General features: G+C 34.3%; 1 protein-coding gene across 4 annotated transcripts; it reads right to left on the minus strand.

The window, feature by feature from the left end:
* Positions 1-6,386: 6,386 nt before the first annotated feature.
* LOC106718695 (dystrobrevin beta) lies at positions 6,387-22,327 on the minus strand. Of its 4 annotated transcripts, XM_045684438.1 has the most exons (21): positions 22,094-22,327; positions 20,978-21,167; positions 18,399-18,615; positions 17,860-17,945; positions 17,299-17,450; positions 17,084-17,192; positions 16,432-16,598; positions 14,328-14,452; positions 13,617-13,735; positions 12,849-12,940; positions 12,190-12,228; positions 12,005-12,117; positions 11,530-11,701; positions 11,135-11,235; positions 10,739-10,821; positions 10,001-10,063; positions 9,651-9,746; positions 8,677-8,733; positions 7,835-7,917; positions 6,757-6,807; positions 6,412-6,478 (listed from the first exon to the last, which is right to left on the minus strand). In XM_045684438.1, exons 2-20 carry the CDS (start codon positions 21,150-21,152, stop codon positions 6,778-6,780), a joined length of 2,079 nt encoding a protein of 692 aa, XP_045540394.1. In that variant the 5' UTR covers positions 21,153-21,167; positions 22,094-22,327; the 3' UTR covers positions 6,412-6,478; positions 6,757-6,777. The 4 variants fall into 4 exon arrangements, with proteins under 4 accessions (XP_045540393.1, XP_045540392.1, XP_045540395.1 ...); XM_045684437.1 differs by lacking the exon at positions 6,757-6,807 and having other exon boundaries at positions 6,387-6,478; positions 20,978-21,160; XM_045684436.1 differs by lacking the exon at positions 6,757-6,807 and having other exon boundaries at positions 6,387-6,478.
* Between the last annotated feature and the right edge of the window lie 1,990 nt (positions 22,328-24,317).

Raw genomic sequence — 24,317 nt, forward strand, 5'->3', positions numbered from 1 at the left:
CTTTCTTTAACATTGATAAATCATTTTCTTAATTTTCATTATTTATATTGTTAGATATTTGATGCAAAAGTATTTTAAAAGAATTAAACTAACAGCGAAACAGTGAATTTAACTCTACTTCATAATAATCCTCGCTGTAGTATAAACTTTAACCGAACGTAAGTAAACAAAAATGTCAGACGTTCCGCAATGACGGATGGAGAGAGACTGCCTCGAGCAGCAGCGCACGCTTCCTTATAAAACCTTTTGTGAGACTACCCTCAACTGTCCTAACACGGCCTCTCCTGACTGGAGGACGTCCTCGTCCTCCTGTACTTCTTTGCAACTTTGCGAACCATAGGCGTAGTTCGTTTACAACAACATAGTGAACCATAGGCACGACGTTTGCATAGTTCGTTTACAACAACATAGTGAACCATAGGCACGACGTTTGCATAGTTCGTTTACAACAACATAGTGAACCATAGGCACGACGTTTGCATAGTTCGTTTACAACAACATAGTGAACCATAGGCACGACGTTTGCATAGTTCGTTTACAACAACATAGTGAACCATAGGCACGACGTTTGCATAGTTCGTTTACAACAACATAGTGAACCATAGGCACGACGTTTGCATAGTTCGTTTACAACAACATAGTGAACCATAGGCACGACGTTTGCATAGTTCGTTTACAACAACACAGTGAACCATAGGCACGACGTTTGCATAGTTCATCTGCACAAATGACTTCAGCACATGACATAGGCACGACGTTCGCATATCATGTTTCATCTACATTTGCATAACATAGGCACGAAGTTCGCTTATTACACACATGTCAGATACATAACTACTCGTATAACATAGGCACGACGTTCGCTTATTATACGCAAGTAGTATCACACAATCGTTCGTATAACATAGGCACGACGTTTGCGTGTCATACGAACATAAGATGTCTCACCGTTAAAAAAAAGCAGAGTATGTCTCGGGAGTCCACTCCCCTCACCGTGACACCATGTAGGGCAAGCGTCCCGCAGTCCGTCCTCTACATGATATTAATGGCAACCCGCAGTTTGTCAGTCCTGAAAATACCCTAGAAGCATCTCCAGATACAGAACGTCTCACATTCCGTTCACAATCTCACTTCTGCAGTTGGGTATCCCGCAGTCTACGCAACGCAGAGCATCTCGACAATACATGGACAAAGCAAACTGAACTAATAAAGGGCATCAATGACTGTTATGACATAATGACATACGTCTGACTCAGGTAATGGCTTAACACGCTCAGCGCAACCGATTAGCCTTACAAGTTCGCTTTAAAATGAAAAAATCATGTTGACATGTAATGTGTTAAATCTTGCCACGACTCGGCCTTACCTGACCCTCACTAACAAACTGATCGAGGTATTTAATTTCAGTTTGAAATATAGACATCTTAAAATTAATTGAAAAGTCTGATGTTGTCTTATTTGGCATCAAAACTTGAAATATAAAAAAAATTGGTTCGATCTTACCACAGTACAAATTGAATAGATCGCGTCCACAATCCTGTCTGCTGTGAAATACACAGACAGCGCGTGAGCCTCACTATCGACATATTCCCATACAGAATACACGGCTTGGTCCACGCTACCCATGTTTAGCGAACACTGGTACGACTTTGATATCGACTCAACTTGCTACGACTACAACGATTATCACGGTAACGATCTGACATTTTTCTCTTTGCATTTATTTTCACGAAAATGTAAACACAAACACAGAGTGAGCAAAGTGGATAGAATCACGCGGATCCTATCCCACTTCTGATGTTAGATATTTGATGCAAAAGTATTTTAAAAGAATTAAACTAACAGCGAAACAGTGAATTTAACTCTACTTCATAATAATCCTCGCTGTAGTATAAACTTTAACCGAACGTAAGTAAACAAAAATGTCAGACGTTCCGCAATGACGGATGGAGAGAGACTGCCTCGAGCAGCAGCGCACGCTTCCTTATAAAACCTTTTGTGAGACTACCCTCAACTGTCCTAACAATATATATATATATATATATATATATATTGGAAATCCATATACAGTCAAAATCTGTTATAACGACATCGAAGGGACTACTCATATTGAGTCGTAAAAACCGATAGTTGTAACAACCGGTGACAGGTATTAATAGGAAAGATATGTATATAACATTCAGCCAGGACCTTCGATTTTGGTCAATTTAACCGGTATGTTGTTCTAAACGATGTCGCCATAAACGGTTTTGACTGTATATATATATTGGATTTCCAATATATATATATATATAAATAAAATATTAATTTTACATTATACCATTACATTTAGTTAAAATTTTAAAAAAATCTTTGTTCTACAACACAGACAATCGATGGCGCTATTTCATCTATTCGGGCGTCTGTCAATCAAGTTTTCGCGGTATTTTTATTCAACGTTAATAGGTTATTTAAACAGAAAACATCGTCTTCAAGTTGATATTTCGGCAGTACATCACTGTTACCGGTCCAATGTGGGTAGGTATAAATAAAACACTTTTATGACAAGCAATGGAATGTTTATAATTGCAATGACACAGTCCTTACAAATAGATGGTACACTCGTGAAGAGAGGCGGCTTAGCTTGCACCTTACTTACATGCTATTTCACTTTTCCACTGCATTAACACTTGTACATCATATATTGCCGTCTCTGTTCTTTTCAAAGAGAATGAAAGAGTTGGCAATATATGTCATTGAAGTCAAATCCCACTATAAATGAACTACAAAATGTGACTAAAACACGCGATTGTTGCGCCAACGTCACATGCATTGATACGCTTTAACGTAGACTTCCATTGCCGTAATACGCAATAAATACGTTGTATTTACGGTTGTATTTGTTGTTCATGTACGTATAATCAAGACCTTCAATTCTATAGTGGACAACTTTCCTAGTTCCCTACATTCGTTGCATTTCACAACCACACTCAATACAATCCAATAAAAAATAGGCAAAGTACAGATAGAGACAAAAGTACTGTTAAAAGTTTTCACCGTGCAAAGGGGCCTCATGAAATAATTGTGACTATTACATCTGGGAGCGCGGCAGTGCCCCTGCCGAGGAGTGCACGGCCGAAAAATTATTTTTTACGAAGTGACTCAGAGCACTTTTCATTATTAGAAGCGAACGTTTCAAAGGTCGGCAACGCTGCGGTTCCTCTGGTATTGCAGATGTCAATGAGCGTCGATGAATACTTCGGTAGTCCAGCTGTTTGTTTGCCCACTTCTCTTATAAAAAAAGTACATATACTAATCTAATAAATATTAATTAATTAGAGCTTTGTAATAACCATTAGCTGTAACGTTTCCATTAAAATATTTAATATAGTTTTTCCCCTTCAACTGATATGCCAAGCCAATTCCTTACTCCTTTACAAGATCTAATCTTATAAAACCAAGCCGCCTCTCTATAAACATCATCTAGCGTTTTTGTACACAAATACAAAACACCGCACAAAATACATCGCTATAAGATACATTTATATAGAAAAAAACCCTAAATACACAATTCTGTACCAAAATTACACTAAAAAAAGGTAAACTGAAACTGTTTTCGTTTTTGCAACTTAATATGGCAGTGGTAAGCCGAATTAAAAGAACATTTTACATCACCGAGACGTCCGACGTCTGATATACTTCAATCAAATTAGATCAACAAAGTCAGCGGGTAAAAGAATTTTGGGGAAAAATTTCACTGTCACATTTATATTGGTGATTTTTTTTTGTTTTTCTTTGTGTGTTTAGGGTTTTTTTTTAATCAATGAATACAATATAATGTGTACCTAAACGTATACAACACTGATAAAAAATGTAGTTTCATATAAAAAACGACAAGACGATATTAGAAACGGAATTTTGTGCTTCCATAAGTTTATGGTACATAGAACATACATATATACTATATCTACTACTAGGAAATCTATTAAATGGTATAAGATTTATATAAATTGTTTAGTATATATTTTTTTGTATGACAAATCGATTGTAGTTTTATGTATACGTGTTGTTATATAATATATAATATTTTGGAAAAATAATAATCATTGTTTAAAATTAAAACTACGGTTAAAAAAAATATAAATTAAGTACAATATTACTTAAGTATTTAAAATGACTAAACGCTTTGGATTTGAAAAACAAAATTATTAATTTATAATACCTTGATTTTTTGTCATTCTACAAAAAAAAATGTGATTTTTCCAAGTTTTAGTCAAAAAAAAATTCAACGAGCATTTTTTTTTTACGTAAAGCAATGTTCGATCACAAATATTGGGCAAGAATTTATTTAAACCAATAGTTCCTATCAATATTGCACTTAAAAACCTAAACATAATTGATATGCAATCGCTTACCTAGCCTAAAAAAAAAACATAACAAATCTAACCTAAAAAAAAAAACAAGTTTCAAGTGTTTGAAAAAGTAAAAAAAAACACTCCTCAAATAGACCAAAAACAATTATACAAAAAATAAACAAATTACATCTAAAAAAAAATTACTAATTCTTAAAAAAAAGGTAATGTCAAACATGATGACATATATGTTTATTTAAAAATATAAAAAACAAAATGTTCTAAATCCACTGATCTCTATAAATGGACCGGCTATAAGACGTGGTATTATGTGCCTATTTGATTTTTGCCATTTGCCAAAGCTGTCACTTCGTTATATGAACAAGTTGTGTATCAAAGGGAAATATTGCATTGAAATTGCATTTAGAAAAAATACAAAAAGCCCTTATTTTATTATCGTATTATTAATTATTTTCGGCTGCTTTTTCGAAAACAAACAAAACAAAAAAGAATAATTTAGATAAATGTTTTGTATAAATGCAAACAGTTATTTTTACTTCTTCAATTAATTCATCACAATACTGGAAAAACCTGACATGAAATTAATTATAAAAATAAATCTAAGATTTTGGTTTGAATTTTGGTAATTAACGTAAAAGCGGTGAAAATTCAGTCTTCAATAATATTACTTTGGAAAAGACGAAAAGTAAAACAAATTATACATTGCCTTTCTAGAAATTAAAAAAAAAACAACTACCATTGTTATCAATTTTTTTTAAATTAATCCAACAGTAGTTTTTGACTCTTTAAAAAATGATGCATTGATTAAATTCCTTACACTAAATTAAAAAAAAAAAACATTTATTATGGAAATATCTGTCGATAATGATAGTAGATAGATAATAAAAATGATATGGGAAGTATAAATTGACAAATTTGTACATTTTTTTGGAAGAAATTGACGAATGGAAGACGGAAACGGAACATATATGGAAAGAATTTTTTATAATGAATATATGAATGTAAAAAATTAACTGGCACACACCTAAAATGTAAAAACGCAGAAAGTATTTTAAATAAACTGGGACTAGATATTTATAATCAATCCTATTTTACAAACTATATGAAGTATGGATAAATATGGATTTTATATAAATATAATAATCCATACATAAATATCTATAACACTGCTTACAAAAAAAAATAGAACTTTATAAATCTTAAATCAGATCGATTCCATAAAAAAAACCTAAAAAGCCATAATTTTAGAAATAAAATAGATATTTATGAATTTAAGTATCCAGAAATATCAAACAATACACAATATCTATATGTAAAAATATAAAGTATTGTTTTCTGTACGAGAGCATTTAAAATGTTACCATTGCCAAATAATATTTTTAACACGTTAACTGCCACAACGATTTTTCTATAATCTCTTCCCAGTCAAGTCGATGGCATTCAAAGTATTAAGTACATAAAACTGAATTTCGTCATACATTTTGGATATAATCTAACTTTATCATACATACAAATAGCTGTCATTTTATGTAAAATGTATGCAATAAAATATTTCTCACTACATTTATGTATCAATCGGGTAAAAACTATATTCAACCATTTTATTATAGAAAAATAATATTGGTACCGTTTTCATTTAGTATTACCATATTTATGAACTAATATTTCTAGGATAATATTTAGGTAATAAATAAAAACATTTATAAGGCAATAATGTGTTTTAAATCAAACTGTTACTTGTTTAACTTCAGTTTTAGTATAAATTTTTATAAATTAACCAATTTTTCATACTGCAATAAAAAAAAAATGAGATTGCTACGAAAAAGTTTGAGAAATCTCATCTCATACTAAAAATAAAATACTTGAAACAATATATAACCTATAAATATCTTCACGACAATCTTTAAATCTAAAAGTGGATGAACAGGAAAGAAATACACTTCAACATATACAAAAATCCTAAACTAAAAAAAACTAACATTTATTATATATTGTTAATAGAAATGCAATAGTTTATGTATATAGATAAAGTTAATGTAATAGAGTTATATAGTACATATGCTTATGTAGAACTATGTCCGAGGGAAATAATGACCAGTGCGGGCCGGCAATGGCGGAGGAGTGTCCTAAAAAAAATCAATAATTAAAAAAAATACGCTTTACGATGGGTTTACACTGACAAAACATTAATGTCCTTTTCATTCTTTAAAAAAACTGAGATAATTTGTTTTTGTATGGATATAGCAGTGGAAACTCATGTTAATAAAAATAATAAATGTTTATGAATATCAATAGAGATTTTGTATTAACAATGAAAATCGTTCTAAGATAAATAAAAGCATTTTTATAGCATAAAAATAATACATTTAAAGGCAAAAAAAAAAACAAAAAAAAAAAAACAAACCTTAAATAAAACGATTTTAACTTATGATTGTGTAGTAAGACTAGGAGGGTTCTGAAAAAAAAAATACAAAACTACATAATTTCTACTATACGCCTTTTCAAATATCTTTGCGGCTCAAAATCTGCGCGCTGCGCAGTTTCCCCCAACCCCAGTTTACGCCCAGCTACATCTTATATTGTGTTTACCTCATCGATTCGTACGATGTTCAGAGCCGACAAAATATTTGACAACAACTACAATATAATCAAACAAGGATATCTGAACCGGTGAGAGGCGCTGCTATCGCTATTGGTTCTGTGAAAAAATCTATAAAACTTATCTAGACATAGAAAATCACATTACAAAGAGTATTGTGACATTTTTTGACGTTAACAGGAGGGCGCTAGTGAGCTTTCATAATTTAGTTTGACTTATGACCACCACCCTCCCCCCCGAAATTTTTTAAAGCCAGTGCAAAAAGAGGATGGAACGTGGCGCATAAGGAAAAATACTGAGATTGAAAAACTGGTGGAATAAAAAGCGCAAGAACTCCGCTGGCTCGGCCACTTAGAAAGAATAGATGATGTTCGTGGTGTCAAACGCGCATACATGGTACGACCGAGTGGTGGGACCAGGTATCGCTGGATGGATGAGGTGGATAGGGATCTTCGGGACCTGCAGGTCCGAAACTGGATAGGAACGGCGTGGGATCGGAGAAAGTGGAGACTTTTGTTGTCGGAGGTCAAGGCTCACTTCGGGTAACTGCATCACCCTAGTTCAGTGATTGTCAAACTTATTTTCTTTCACCGCCCCCTTTGAAAATCAATTATATTTCAGAGCCCCCTAATTTTTATTCAGCCCTAAAACTTAAAAACCACAATTTCATTACTTTAATTAATTTCAATGCCCCCCATTTTTGGGACCCTTATCGCCCCCTCCTAAGTTTCAAACGCCCCCAAGGGGTGTTATCGCCCACTTTAGGAAACACTGCCCTAGTTAGTTAGTTATGACCACCGGTTCAGGTATCTTTGTCGATGTATAATGAATGTGACTCAAGCATAGATGTTTAGTGTGTGATGTTATGGTGCACGTATAGTACCTGAACACTGTTATCGTGTATGTAGTGTCTCGGCGGCTGCGGACGCGGCATCGGACCATCGCTGTCTTCATCCTCCTCGAAATCTGCAACAATATTAACGTATGTTATTAAATTATGTATTGTGCTCTGATTTTTGACTATAATCTTACTTCTTACTAATATTATATATGCGAATGTTTAGATGGATGGATGGATGTTTGAAGGTATCTCCGGAACTGCTCAACGAATCTTGATGAAATTTAGCATAGATGTAGATTATAGTCTGGAAGAACACTTAGGCTACTAATAAAGTTTTTTTTTTTTAAATTCCGCGCGGACAAAGTTGCGGGCGACAGCTAGTTTATTACAAATACAAATTCGTAAAAACTATGACTTTTACATTAGACATTCCAGTCCACTGATTTATTTGGCCTCTGTTACTTAGCAAATTTAAATTTAAAACTAAACATGTCAGTCTTTTAAGTTATTCTTCTTAGTATCAAAATATATCAGATTTTTATGAAATTTTATATGCATATTCAGTAAGTCTGAGAATCGTATACAATCTATTCTTCATACCCGTATTAAGTTTTTTTTTAACTGCCCGAGTACGGAGTCGCGGACAAAAGCTAGTTATAACCATGCCATGCTAAAATATAAACTGTTTTTAATATCTATAAAAAAAACTAAATGATTTTTTATCAAGTATATGTGGATGAAAAATTGGCTAAAAAAAACAAAAAAAACTATTATAGATTAAAAAATATATTTCAATGGCAACTTTTTCTCCTTTTTTCTCAGTATAATCTATGGCACAAGCACCTCATAATTTATGACATTTGTTATAATGACAGATAACTAACCTCTTTGTTTCCTAGCCTCCATACCTCCTTTGACATTGTCCTCGGTGTCGGAACCTTCTGCAAAACATTTATTGAAAGTATAAAAAAAAAGAAAAACACTTCGACGATTATTACATACATAAAAATAACGTAATTAAATATTTTAAACATAAATCTATTTTGAATGCCTTGTAAAAAAAAAACTAAAAAAACATGCGACATTATTATAGACCGTTCACTTTAGTTCACGATGTTAACATCTTGGTACCGTTTGTTTCCGAGACCATCTCTATATAAAACATAGTGTCATCCCTGTCATTATCTTTTACAAAACAGAGATAGAAATATTAAATTGTTTAAACTTTCGTAAGACATAATAATTAATTAAGAACGGCTTAACTCACGTATGATCGTTCGGTGACGGCACCGACTTTGAGGGTCCGAAACTAGTCGGTGCCGACATCGAACGATCACACGTGAGTTAAGCCGTTCTTAATTCATTGAAATAGAAATATGTTTTAAACGGAGTATTTGGTCATAGAAACCCACAAAAAATAAAAAATAGAATTTGCCTATAAATATCTGCTACAGAAATTTTTTTTTTAGCTTCTATAAATCAATTATTTCCAAAAAATAACGACGAGATATATTATTTCATATCTCAAAAATTATGCATAGAAGTAACAGATTTCCAGATAAAAATATCGCAAGGTAATAAACTTAACTTCCAATTTTGGAAGTCTAAAGTAAACAGACTATCCAAAAAATAGCATGCTTGAAAGTACAGTCTAACCTGGACAAGAGAAAAACCTCTATAACAGACATTCATTACCCGACGACCCCAACAAACAACCTTCATAAGCCAGAAAAATATCGCGGTCCTTTGGACTATCGTTTATCCAGGTTCGACTGTATTCCGAATGAAATAACAAATAAAAATTTTACACCTATAAACTATTTGTCGACATTAAATAATATAAAAAAACTACACTAACCAGAGTTAAGTTCTCGCACAAGAGTAGACATGGCATTTGTGACAGAGTCCGCTGCGTACAACAGATCGCTGCGCAGATTCCTATTGTCTATGCCCACTGAAAAGTTTATTTTTTATTAATATAATTTTGACAGTTAAATGAAGAAAAAAAAAGTCTCACAATCAAATATAACATTTTATTTTATTACTAGTTCGTAATTTTTCTATATTTTTTTTAACTTTTTTGGATTGTGTAAATTCTCTCTAAAGTTAAAGAATATCCAAATTATTATTTTACAGATTAAAATTAAGCCAATGTATGCCATAAGAGACCTATTTTTTAAATAATAATTATTAAAAAAAATAACTTACTTGTAGTAGGACGTTGATTCTGATGAAAATTTCTGCCATCGTTGCTCATACTGTCAATGCCACCTGATTATATTATACAAGTATACATTTAGTTCATCAATAATATTAACATAGTTATTATTATTATTTATTATATATTACAAGGTGGCAAACCTTGTAATATACATGAATTCGCCGAAATGGCGAAGCGAACGCTGCCCATAGACATTCGCAATTGCAGATGCGTTGTCTACCCTTAATCGACGAAGGAGAGGCACAAAAAGAGAATATTTAACCTTCCTATGCATCTCTTCCATCAAATCCACCTCCCCTTCCCATCCTTTCTTTATAAGAAAAGGATGGGAAGGAAAAGAGGACTAAAATGAGTCCTCCAGCACCACACTCATCAGACTGTAGTTGGAATTACTTCCACTTGACGCCTGTCTTCTGTATGGTCGTGGTATTTCACTGAGCGAGGACAATTCCTGCAACTGATGTTGTTGCTGACGTCTACCACTATTATATATAAATATATAGTTTTTTGTTCTGTTATTAAATATCTAATATATAAAATTCTCGTGTCACGGGGTTCGAACTTGAACTCCTCCGAAACGGCTTGACCGATTCTCATGAAATTTTGTGAGCATATTCAGTAGGTCTGAGAATCGGACAACATCTATTTTTCAATTTTTTTTAACTGCGCGCGGACGGAGTCGCGGGCGACAGCTAGTATAAATATATATATATATTTTTATTTACCAAGACTATGCGTCATATCGATCCTCTCCCGTTCCCCCAGAGATGGTGTTTGCGGCGCGCTGCGGACACGACCCGTTGTCTCTCTATATGTAATATCATAGGTTAGGTTTCATTTTAATAACACAAAAATACATTCCCAGATTTATTTTTATATTATTAGATTTTCTTTCTGCTGTGTTAAAAAGTCTAGTTAATCAGATTTGAGGTTTTATTCAAAATAAAATGTTTAAAGTTATTATTGGCTGTCGCATGGTTTTTTTATGTTTGTTCGTGTTTTTTTTTACCCCTTTATGATGAACTATATTCTAAATTACTTACTTACTAAATTACTCATACTTTTAGACATTTACTAAAAAAAAAATATTGAGACATTAGTTGTAGTAATCGTGTTCTAACCTCTCTGGAGCTGAAGGTTGTGGCTGAGAGCCAGGCAGCGGTGGACTCTTGGTGGAGCGCGGAGATGAGTTGGGTGTAGACCGAGGTGACGATTGTTGAGTCTAGTCATATAGTTAACAAAATATTTATTCAAAAAGAATATTTTTTTTAAATATTTTCAAATTTTAGCACAAAAACAGTGCACCAAAAAAAATTGATACTTGAAAATTACAATTTTTTCATTCAGCTATTATAATTTATATTTAATTTCCTATATTTTCTAAAAAAAAAATATGAAATAGCAATATATTGTTAATGTTTCGACAAACAAAGACCACAAAAAGATCACAGTGACGTTAGTTTTTTTTTATTATTTCGGTCTTAATTTAGAACATGGCGTATTGTTCTGATTGTACCTTAAGCATTCTCATGAGACCTTCAAGTTGCTGCATCAGATGTTTACGTGACTCCTGCAATGAGGATAGGTGTCCCTCCAGCTCGTCCTTACGCTGTCGCAGCGCTCTGAGTTCTGACACTAGAGGCGGCGCAGACGCACCTCCGCCTGCGCTCGCCTCCGCCTCTTGCTGTCTATTGAATAGACAAAAACGTTTAAATAATCAAATAATCATTGCTCCATAAAAAAATTGTTAAAAAACCTAATGATAAAGTCCATTTCTTTTAAATGATTAAGGCGTCATAGCTACATAAATACTAAAATATGTAGTTTATATATAGGATTTCTTAGGTGGGTCGCAAATTTAAGTCTCTGACTGTATTAATACTCAAGATAACCGTAATACTTCACTTTCTATTTTTCCATCATTTCAAAATTGCATAGTTCACAAACATTTTTTAAAGCAGAACAAAACAATAAATATCGCCATATTTTACCTAAGTCTAGCAATTTCTCTCATAATTTCTCTATTCTTAGCTTCTAACTGAGAGATAAGTTCTCGCTGTTGTCTCGCCGCGTCCACCTCCGAGCCCTCGGACGACGAACGACCCTGAAATTAACGAATGAACGTTTGAACGAATGATTGAATGACATTAAAATGAATGAACTACAATAAACTTACCAACTCCGGTGTGAGAGAAGCCGATCTTCCAGCGCGCGGCTTGTTAACAAAGATTTTTATTTATTCATAACATTTTTAACACATCCAATGCTACTATGTTTTTTCGTATGAAAACTCGCCAAACGAGTCAGTGGCAGTTAACGTATTAATTAATGATAATAGTCCTAATGTTAAAATCATCATCAGCTCACTATACGTCCCCATTGAGGGGCTCGGAGCCTACCCTAATTTAAGGGTGACTAGGCCATAGTCAACCACGCTGTCCCAGTGCGGGTTGACTTCACACATATCATTGAATTTCTTCTCAGATATGTGCAGCATCACGATGTTTTCCTTCATCGTAAGAACGTCGTATAAATGTACATATATAAATCGAAATTCGAAAAACACAGTGGTACATTCGTGGTGGGATTCGAACCCAAAACCTGCAGATTGCAATTCAAGTGCTTAACTCCTGAGCCACCGACGCTTTAATGTTAAAATGATCTATAATTAATATAATTTTATATAGAGGGAAAGATTTGTTTGTTTGTGTTGAATAAGTTCATAAACTACTGAACCGATCTGAAAATTTTTTTTCACTGTTTGGAATCTACACTATACCCGAGTGACATAGACTATATTTATTACTAGTTTTTTTTTAAATATTGGATTCTTACCATAGTTCTGTTCTCGTGCGCTAGCCGTGCCGCATATCGTGCTATAAGACGATGCTCGTCGTCCACTCCGCGTGATAAATGATCCGCTATACCTAGATATAGATAATTTACTTTAAATATTAATAATTAAACGATGTTTTCTGAGACCAAAAACTGTGTATAAAGTATATCGTCATCCCTCTCATTATCTATATATATAAAAGAAAGTCGTGTTAGTTACACTATAACTCAAGAACGGCTGAATCGATTTGACTGAAAATTGGTGGGCAGGTAGCTTAGAACCAGGAAACGGACTTAGAATAATTTTTACCCCGTTTTCAATTTTTTTTATTCCGCGCGGACGGAGTCGCGGGTGAAAGCTAGTCTTTGATAAAACAGAGATAATATGTTTGAAACAGGAATTCAGGTCTCAGAAACCCAAGATTAATTATGGTTGCGGTTACAAACAAAAATCTACCGATCTTCTTGCCAAATTTACACAGAGATTAGTATATATCAAGTCAATTTAAAAAAACATAAAACAAGTAGGCAACGCATCTGCATTTGCGGATGTCTATGGGCAACGATCGCCTCGCTATTTCGGCGAATCCAGGTGACCGTTTATGCGTTTGCCAACTAAAAAAAACAGGGGGTAAATCACAACATTGTGGCTTACAATTGTCTACGTAAAAGTCACTACTGTTGGGAATAGCACATGTTTCTTTCTTTTCCAATAATAGTTATAGATATAACAATATGTGTGGAGTTTCAGTGTAATATGTTACATACTGCGATGTGTAGAGCGCGAGGAGCGCGAGTCCAGCGATCCAGTGTTCACGTATCCAGCGCCTGCGCACGCGCCAGCGTACTCCGGGAACCCATTATGTGCCGGCACTGGGGATGGCGGCCTGCGTACAATCGAATATATTAATACTTCCTAACATAAACGTTAATTTAAAAGTAAAGTAAGTAGTTTTCCTAAATTATTAACAGTACCAATGATTTAGTTAAATCAAATTGCGCTGTAACTTTGTAGTTATAACAAATCTTACTAATATTATAAATACAAATGTATGAATGGATGGATGTTTGTTTGAATATATCTCCGGAATGGCTCAACGGATCTTGATGAAATTTGGCACAGATGTAGAACATAGTCTAATTGTTTGAAGGCGCAAGGAAGTATATCTTGGGGTAGTGCAGAAGCTAAGTGTAGAGGGTTCCGGTACATTCCATTGAAAATCCCGGGTCCCTCACAGTAGCACTTGAGTATGTCCACCGAGGGAGTTTTAGTGAGTAGAAATCTCACATAACCCTGTCTTTGTCCCAAAAAGGCAGGGTATTTTTTTGAAGATTTCCCCCTCAATAACAAAAAGGTGTAGAACATAATCTGCAAGAACATATAGGCTACATATTATGTTTTTTTTAATTCCACGCGGAAGGAGTCGCGGGCGACAGCTAGTTGATTGAAGATTGTTAAGTTATATAAATATAACTAACACGATATGGCTGAGGTTGAGAGTACGTTCAGGCTGGTCCGGGTACCGAGGTAGAGGTGGCCGCGCGGCCGGCACGCAGCGGAACGACTTGCGCAACGTCGCACCTATCTGTTTAGATGGCGACTTCTGCAACAACAAACAATTTATAATAAAACATTTATACCAGTAACCGTTTCGTTTCATACCGCGTTTCGTCTGATGTATGGTTCCGGATGCTTAATCTTAGTCCTCTTTACCTTCCCACTCTTTTCTTATAAGGAAAGGATGGGAAGGGGAGGTGAGGGAGGTTATCCAAAGCCCCCTAATAATATATATTTTTTTTATATATTATAAGGTGCGATCACGCGGTTACATGAATTCGCAGAAATGGCGAAGCGACCGCTGCTCATAGAAATCTGCACTTGCAGATGCGTTTCTACCCTCAATCGACGAAGGAGGAAACGCACAAAAAGAGAATATTTAACCTTCCTTTGCATCTACTCCTCCATCAAATCCACCTCCCCTTCCCATCCTTTCCTTATAAGAAAAGGGTGGGAAGGGAAAGAGGACTAAAATTAGGCCTCCGGCACCACACTCATCAGACGAAACGCGGAAATACTTCCACTTCACGCTTGTCTACTGTGTGGTCGTGGTATTTCACCGGGCGAGTCGGCCAATTCGTGCAACAGATGTTGTTGTTGCTGACGTCTACCACTGTTAAATTACCTCATAAGATATCATCAGGACCCCCTGGGGGGCGACAACAATACTTCGCACTTAGAAACACTAGTACAAGCACAATGTGACCCATTATATTAGGTCCTTACATATGAAATTGGCGTTTTTCGTACTGGCCACTTTAATCACGAATTTCTCCTCTTTGGTAAGGAATTCCAAATTCAAATTTGTACAGCTATAGACTCATGTATTTGTGGTTCGATGACCGTCATTCGTTTGTTTTTTTTCTTCTGTTTTTTTCTGTTTGCGTCACTCATTTTACAAAATGGAAAACCTAAAATATCGCATTATTTACGAGTACGAGTTCCGCCGTGGCACTAGTGCTGCGGAAACGACTCGAAGGGTGAATGATGTGTATGGCGGTCGTGTTGCAAAAGAAAACACAGTTCGTTTTTGGTTCCAACGTTTTCGTTCTGGAAATTTCGATCTGCAGAACGAGCCCCGTGGACGGCCTGAGACTCAAGTTGATAATGAAGAGTTGAAGGCTATTGTGGAAGCGGATCCATCGCAAACCACGTCCGAGTTAGCTGCAGGCTGCGATGTTACTGATAAAACTGTTTTAATTCACTTGAAGCAAATTGGGAAGATTAAAAAGCTTGAAAGGTCGGTACCTCACGAATTGACTGAAGCAAACCGGCAAACGCGCGTCGACTGTTGCGTTACATTACTAAACCGGCACAATAATGAAGGTATTTTAAACCGAATCATTACCTGTGATGAAAAATGGGTTCTTTACGATAATCGGAAGCGCTCAGCGCAATGGTTGGATCCTGGCCAGCCAGCCAAATCCTGCCCCAAGCGAAAATTAACCCCAAAAAAGTTACTTGTAAGCGTTTGGTGGACTAGTGCCGGTATTGTTCATTACAGTTTTCTCAAATCTGGCCAGACTATTACGGCTGATGTCTATTGTCAGCAATTGCAAACCATGATGGAAAAGCTAGCGGCTAAACAACCTAGGCTGGTCAATCGCTCCACGCCACTGCTGCTTCACGACAACGCTAGACCACACACTGCGCAACAGACGGCTACTTAATTAGAAGAGCTTCAATTGGAAAGTCTAAGACATCCTCCGTACTCCCCGGACCTTGCTCCAACAGATTACCATTTTTTTCGAAATTTGGATAACTTCTTGCGAGGGAAAAAATTCAACTCCGATGGGGCAGTCCAAATCGCCTTCAAAGATTTTATTGATTCCCGTCCGACTGGTTTTTTTAGTAAAGGGATCAATGAACTACCTATGAGATGGCAAAAGTGCATAGAAAATAAAGGTTCATACTTTGATTAATTAAATATATTTATTAAAAAATATTCGACTTTTTGTTCCTCCCATACAAAACGCCAATTTCATATGTAAGGACCTAATATATTGTTCTATTTCATATACTCACATAAGCGGCATACTCCTTGACCTCATGTTCATTAGTATGTGGAGGTGAGACACGACCGCGCCAGAAGCAGTCCTGGCAGAGTGTGTAGGCGGCGCAGCGCGTACAGCGGTATCGGAACCCCGTCAGGGAACCTCGTCTGCACACGCTGCAGGCTAAAGGGTGCACCACTGGAACACATAATACAACCCTCTTACTCGCAGTTTTGTCTTTAAAGCGATTATTCCTAAAGTTATCGAGATGGACCCCCGAATTTCAATTGGGGGTCTAAGCTGTTGTATGTAGGAATTAAAATTGGGGGTTCACAACTCAAAATAAAAAAGTAGCAGAGCTTCACAGAAAACAGTAACATTTGGAAAAGGGTCTAGGCGAAAATAAGTTAGGGAATATCTGTTCTAAAACTACTCTATCCGCGCGGAATTGAAAAACGACTTAATTAGTAGACTATGTGTTCTTCCAGACTACATCTATGAAAAATTTCAGCAAGATCTGTTAAACTATTGTGTAGATACTTCTAATAAACATGTATCCAAACTTTCACATTAAAATAAGATTGACGTATCTAAGAATGGGAGGTCACCCTCAAATTATCTAATTTATAAAAAAAAATGCAATAATGTATGAGAATCATAAAGGTTAAAAACCTAATAATTACCATTTTCAACACTAGCTAAACGATGTAACAATGGTAACCACACGAGACAAGGTGGTCCCGGATCCGACATCAGAGTGTCCAAGAAATCATTTACTGTTATTTTTCCATTCTGAAACAAAAATAAATAAATACAGTCATACATTTTTGATTTAAATTCTAAAACTTCATTTACAAATTAGAAGAAAAACTGTGTACCAATTTCATAATAAACTAACCTGATTAAATATAGACAAGGCTAATGAGTCATTGTAATTGAAGGAAGGTGACTCGTAGACCGCAGCGGGGAGCGCCAGTACCTCGCGTAAGTAATCCGATAGCCTCTTCACCAGCAGGTGACCATTGCCATCAGACAATTGAGAGAATATATCTGCGGGAACACTTGTGGTCAATGTGTCGTGTTACACTTTGTGAAACATGTCGATTACTTATAATTACTACAACCCATACATTTAAATTATTAATATTGGACTTAACATTACAGTCCAACCTGGAGAGTGCTCCTTAAGTCCTTAACTCCTTAAGAGTCCAAGGGATACAGATATTTTTCTCGCTTATGTAGGTTTCTCGCTAATCCAGTTCTCACTTATCTAGGTTCGACTGTATAAACATCTATGTTAATTAACATTAAATGTGATGAATTGTAAAGCATGTATAGGATCTTGCCATCCCTCTCATTACCTTTGATATAACAAAGATAGTAATATCTTCTTATAAAGGTGTATGTTTTAAATTCAGAGTAAAGAGATGCACACTATAATAATAATTTTGTTACTCACATCTTAATTTATCCATTAGTTTTCCAGCACACATTGTAGCTAGTGCTACTTTTATTGAAAACACTCTTATTTTACCTACATTGTCACTGAAAAAAAAATATTACATGATATGTTTATAACAGAGGTGTCAAACTCAATTTTGCAGAGGGCTAGAATTCATAGGTGGGCCAGATTGAAAAAAAAAATTAACTGAATTATTGTGACATTTTATTTTATTAAATTAGAATCGAATGAAGTTTTAAAGCTCTAAAAAACATGATTCTTCTTTCTGTGACACATTGCGATTGCAGGCCGTATCTCTGACATGACTGGTTTAGAACAATTTAAATAAATACATCTTAAAGAAAATTATTTTCTAGAAAAAAAATCAAATGATCTGTCAAATGTACAATGACTATTTTAGACCTATAAACAAATTAAATTCACAGTTTCATAAAAGCCTTAATGTCAGAAACTAGTGATACTTCACAAATTACAGATTGTTCCGGAAGATTTTGAATCAATCTAACATTCTAATCATAAAATGGATAACAACTTACCCAGTACTATATGCAGATAGTAACCAATTCAGTAGTAATGCAGAACATGCTTCAACTGACACTTGATGTGCGGGTGGTAGTCTTTTGTTTAAGTTGTGGTACAAAGAAGATACTAGAGTCTCCAACCTTGTTACATTAACACATGCATTCGGCTCTAATGTGTTTAATGCATTCTCTCTGAATGCTTCTATCACATTCCATATATCTATGACATGTACTGCAAAGGAAAATTATTAATAAAGTTACTAGCAAAACTCTTCTAGTAATATTAAAGGCAGAGCTGGGCATTAACTCGTTAATCCGTTAATCGTTAATTAACGAAGTTAACATTTTGCTTAACGGATTAACTTTTAAGTTAACTTCAAAAAGTGTTAACGCTTTTGTTAACTTACGTTAAATTCAACTTCCGTTAAAAAAAGTCCGTTAAGCGTTAAATTAGAAACTTGGAGACATGCTGTCATTTTGTTTAAATTACGTGCCACGCCACGCTCGTAAGTTCGTCTATGTTGGGCGATTGTCGGCGACTCGAATGGTGAACGAACGATTTGATAATTGATATATGTGAAGTTCGCGTGCAAGTGTGATGCATCAGAGCGTCCGGGAAAGACGTGAACAACAGGACAAAATTAAAAGAAGGTTCGAAAAAGTATATTTCATTACGTATATAAAACAAGAGTATGTAATAGCCCACATTCCGAACGCTCTTCGTCCCTGCAATACCCTCCAAGTTTTTACAAAAAAAATCATTGAAGTTTTTATGATTCATGCAAATATTTCTAAAAAGAAGTTCCTAATTTGTTACAATATCAGATTTAATGATTTGATTCAATGAATTAGGTTAGGTTTCATTTTATTTCATTTCATTAAATTTCGTCGAATCTTAACTTCGGACAGTTCATAGAGTCTAAGGCGAAGGTAGCTGCAAGGAAACTTGGAGTCCTTTCAAAGGTACGGCGGTACTTTACACCGGGACAGCTTTTGACCCTGTACAAAGCACAGATCCGGCCATGTGTGGAGTACTGCTGTCATATCTGGGCAGGCGCAGCAAAGTACCAACTCGCGGCACTAGATTCGGTGGAGAGGCGCGCCAAAAAGTTGTTCGGTGACCAAGACCTAAATTTAATCAGTCTTGAACACAGGCGTAGAGTGGCTAGTCTCTCGGTATTTTACAGGCTGCATTTTGGGGAGTGTGCGCAGGAATTACACGACATAATTCCACCAGCACCTTTCTACCATCGGACGTTCAGACATACGGCTGGAATCCATCCTTATGCAGTAGACGTGCCGCGCGTTCGAACGAAAAAGTTTGAATCATCGTTCCTTGTGCGTACTGCTAAGGATTGGAATAAGTTGCCGGCGTCAGTTTTTCCGTCCAAGTACGATGTGGGGGCCTTCAAGAGTAGAGTGAATAGGCATCTACAAAGCTAGCGCGTACCATCTTTAGACCACATCTTCACCTCATCGGGTGAGATCGTGGTCAAGCGCTAACTTTTTAAATATAAAAAAAAAAAAAAAAAAAAATATCAATAAAAATAATCTACTGAAGACTTGGCCGTTTGGGCATAGTTCCCTTTGCCTACCCAGAATGGGTGAAGACAACAAAAAAAATCTCTGTTTGTATTCTTTTACAGTTGGCGCCATTTTTCAAACGTTTTAGTTAGTTGAGTTTATTGTGTTTTTATTATTCTATTAAATTGCTTCATTTTTTCGCAACTGTATTAAAATAGTTGTTTAGTACACGTGCGGAACTGTCATTACAACTTGCGCCAACTGTCAACCCTCACCTTCGGCTGAGCCTCGGCTCGGGTAGACATTTGTCGGAACTCTTTGCAATAACAGACTTTCCGCACTCGTAATGAAATATACTATAATGCATTCATACTTGTCTCCAATACTAATTTGTTATAGAATGTATAGTCAAATTTCTATTTTAAACAAGTGTCGCCACAATAAGTGTGAAATTAGTATGTATAATTTTGGTATGGTTAACTGTTAACAATTAACTTTAACTTGCGTAAAATTTTAGAGAATTTAACGCTTTAACGATTAACGAAGTTAATTTTTTAATTAACGAATTAACGATTAACGAAGTTAACTTTTCGATTAACTGTGCCCACCTGTGATTAAAGGTATAATTATGTCTTTGTTGTGGTTAACCAATTATTTGAATTTTACTAATATTAAAAATGCAAATGATTTGATTGAAAGATTGATGTTTGTTAAAAGGTATCTTCAGAATGGCTGCATGGATCTTGATGAATTTTGGCATAAAGGTAGAGCATAGTCTGGGAGACCACATAGGCTACTATTTTTTTTTTTAAATTACACATGGACAGGGTCGCGAGCTACATCTAGTAGAATATAGAGGCGTGTGTAGTGTGTAGGAGGAGATGCATAGAAAGGTTAAATATTCTCTTTTTGTGCGTCTCCTCCTTGGTCTATTGAGGGTAGGCAACGCATCTGCAATTGCGAATGTCTATGGGCAGCGGTCGCTTCGTCATTTCGGCGAATTCATGTGGCCGCTTGCTCGTTTGCCACCTTGTAATATAAAAAAAGTATTACTATAAATCATTACTCACAATTACATTTCTTCTGTACATATCGTAGTTTGCATGCTGTTCTATATGATGCAAATCTTATCATATCAAAGTTTTGTTCTCTCATTTCTTGCAGCAGTTGTGATCTGGGGTCCACCGAGGCACTCCCCAGGTTGACCTGGGGCATCACCCCTACAGATTCCCTCTCCAAAGACATGATTACTCCTGGAATCTTCAAATATTAAAGCAATAAAATATTATTTACACTTTAATAATAATTTAAATAACTAGTTTAGGCTATCGAGATTATTTACGATTACAAATTATGATTTAAAAAATCAAAATCTGTTTACATCATAGCACTAAGTATATGAAAATTCTGGTTTTATTTAATTATATTATGACTAAAATAAAAATATCTACTGTACAATTTACTATTTACTTGACCTGTGATTTTTTTATGACTAATAAATTTGATTTGTAATGAATTTATAAAAAAAATGTGTATTATTTTTAATACAATGAAACGCAATAACACTTGTAGTTTTAAAAAAAAAACAAATATTTGTGCACTGTCAGTGTTAAAACTGAAATATACATGCAAGAATTTTTATTAATATTGATAGGTGAAATCCACAATAAAACAGATATTTCACATTCATTAATCAATGAAATACCATAAAATTACCATAAAAAAACATGACATGCTTTACTGTAATATTTTTACAAATGTCAAATATTATAGAAAGAGTTGTTTAGATTGTAAAAAGGCATTACAAGTTATATTAATCCATCTTAAAAGTTCTGATGTACACTTAATTAACACATCATTGAATTTGTTTGCAAATTAAAATGATTCATGATGACTCAATCCTAATAGGATAATATTGTTCTTGTACCATTAAATTTCAATGTAGGACTATGTTGTATTTGTTGCCAGCCATTACTTCAAATTAATATTATAAAAAGATATTAATCTAAACTTCACTTAATGTTTAATCTAAAAGAATAATATGGAGTTAAATCTAAAGCAAATTGATTAAAAAGTTTTTATTTCGCGCACTACTCACTTCATTAAAATATCGTAAACATATGTTTCTCAAAGTCAGAAGTGTTTAATAATTAGAAAACTATTAGGAAATGCTTAATTATCTTTACCTCCGCCTATCTCATAAGTTTGTTGACATAACTATAATGAATTCACGGCAATTTATGAATCTTTCGTCGTTATATCGATTCGATGATAACGTACGGTATTTTCTTGTAATTACACTATTTTATTAGCCCACATTAAATCACGAATTTTGTAACAATTAAACACTTTAATTTAATACCGTAATTGATGTTACTGTTATGCGGGTTCGTAAAATGAAGCGTTTTATTATATCTTACAAATAAATGACTGAATATTGAATTGAAATCTACATGACAAGTCTGCCATTGCACGGACAACGTTCCGTTAAACGCAGTTTCACTTATTCTGTAGTTAATAATTAATTCTTAGCAATCCACAATTGTCTTTAGTTAATTCCTTACTCAAATAATATCGATTAGTTATAAATTATGTAATGTAAATACAAAAAAAATGCGAATACAGAATTTCAAAATATAATATATTGTCAGATATTGTTTGGGTCGTTTTCCTCTTTTTCTAACCCATTTAGCTTTGCGGAAAGAATCGAACATGAACCGAGCGCATCGAATAGGCTAGAAATTGAATTTTCAAAATCGGAACCGTTTAAGTTTAGGCTAGAGGCTTCGGGTCTTCGGGAGACCACAGGACAGTTTTGTATACCCACACCTGCGTAAACGAGCAGAATTCGTCCAGTCACTTTAGCATGAACAATTTTCATTCACGCCGCTTAGAAAGGTAAGTAAAGCCAATTTTGCGTATAATATTAGTTACTATTTTCTTTACTATGAAAATTTATGTTTATATTTAGGTATCTAGGGTTAGCACTTATAAGTCATACATCTAATATATAAAATTCTCGTGTCACAGTTTTCGTCACCGTACTCCTCCGAAACGCTTTGACCGATTCTCATGAAATTTTGTGAGCATATTCAGTAGGTCTGAGAATCGTCCAACATCTATTTTTCATTTTTTTTTTAACTTCGCGCGGACGGAGTCGCGGGCGACAGCTAGTATATTATAGTATTGTAGCGTAATGGGCTGCTGAAGACGACGTTCTAGCGGGAACATTTACAATTATTTTCTTTGCGTATTTTCTTATTGACGTTTATAATACTTTTAAATTTATTATTTAAATTAACATCATAAGTTCCGGTATTTTAAACCTAATTTCGTGATGACGATGTTTTTCTGTATTTATAAATGACTCGTCAGGATACATAATAATTAACATACACAAAGCGATATTTGTATAAGTCAATTATTTAGGATGAAATATTTCTTTTCGGATTTTTTTTTGTCTATGCAATAACGATACGTGCGTAGCTTTGAAAGTCTTCTATCCAGTGTTATGTGACAATTAAACAAAATGATACAGTTCACTAACACATTTATTTATACATCAATGAACACAGTTCACGTTAAAATTTACATACAACTTCGATACATTTGATAGAACGTATACATTATTTACAATTGTCAACAACACGATACAAGGTATTTTAATTAAGTTTTAACTCTCCCGGAGCATGTAAAGAAGATATATTTTTACATAGTATATAATTAAATGAGTATATAGTATTATTACAACATATACGATAGCATGTTGCGTATATAATAAACGTTTTGTTTTAAAGTTACCGTAGATTTCATAGCACAATAGGATCTTGTTGAAGTGTTCATAAGAATGATTACTTTTAACGTTTAATAGACAGCGAAATTATCCATAGCTATTAATCTTTTTATAGAAATAGTTATTGTATTTATTATATACTTATATACCATTAGTAATACAAACACAAGCATCTAAGTATTTTTATATAAGCTTTCCTACAAAATATATATGCTCATTCTACATAATCGATATTCATAAATATGTATTAGTTAATACGTTTCTATTTACAATATTATTGTGTGTGTCACAGATTTGATTGCGAGTTTGGTCCATTTAAGGACGATTTTTTTCTAAAATACTTTTTAATATATGCGGTTATATAATATCATTTCAAGGTAAGTAAATAATAATTATTACAAATAAATAAAAGCTATATATTTTTTTTTGGAAAACATTAGATACTTTATATAAAATCGCTAATGTATATAAAATCGCTTAGTTTTTACAATTAAAAAAATAATTAAAAATTTTTTTTTATCAATCTACTTTTAGAGAATATTATTATTATTAATTATTAGTCAAGATCATCTCGAGCGAATCGCGCGCTAAAGTTACCCAAAACCAAGTGTCAGATA

This window comes from Papilio machaon, chromosome 26 (genome assembly GCF_912999745.1).
Source record: "Papilio machaon chromosome 26, ilPapMach1.1, whole genome shotgun sequence".
Classification (NCBI taxonomy): Eukaryota; Metazoa; Arthropoda; class Insecta; order Lepidoptera; family Papilionidae; genus Papilio; species Papilio machaon.

Bases quoted from the DNA above. Each gene is read 5' to 3' on its own strand.
- LOC106718695 (XM_045684437.1), bottom strand. From the start codon at position 21,152: ATGTCTTTGGAGAGGGAATCTGTAGGGGTGATGCCCCAGGTCAACCTG. The intron at 18,616-20,977 runs GTGAGTAATGAT...TTTCCTTTGCAG, and splicing joins TGTACAGAAGAAATGTAATT to TACATGTCATAGATATATGG. The intron at 11,236-11,529 runs GTACAATCAGAA...CTATATGACTAG, and splicing joins GTCTCATGAGAATGCTTAAG to ACTCAACAATCGTCACCTCG.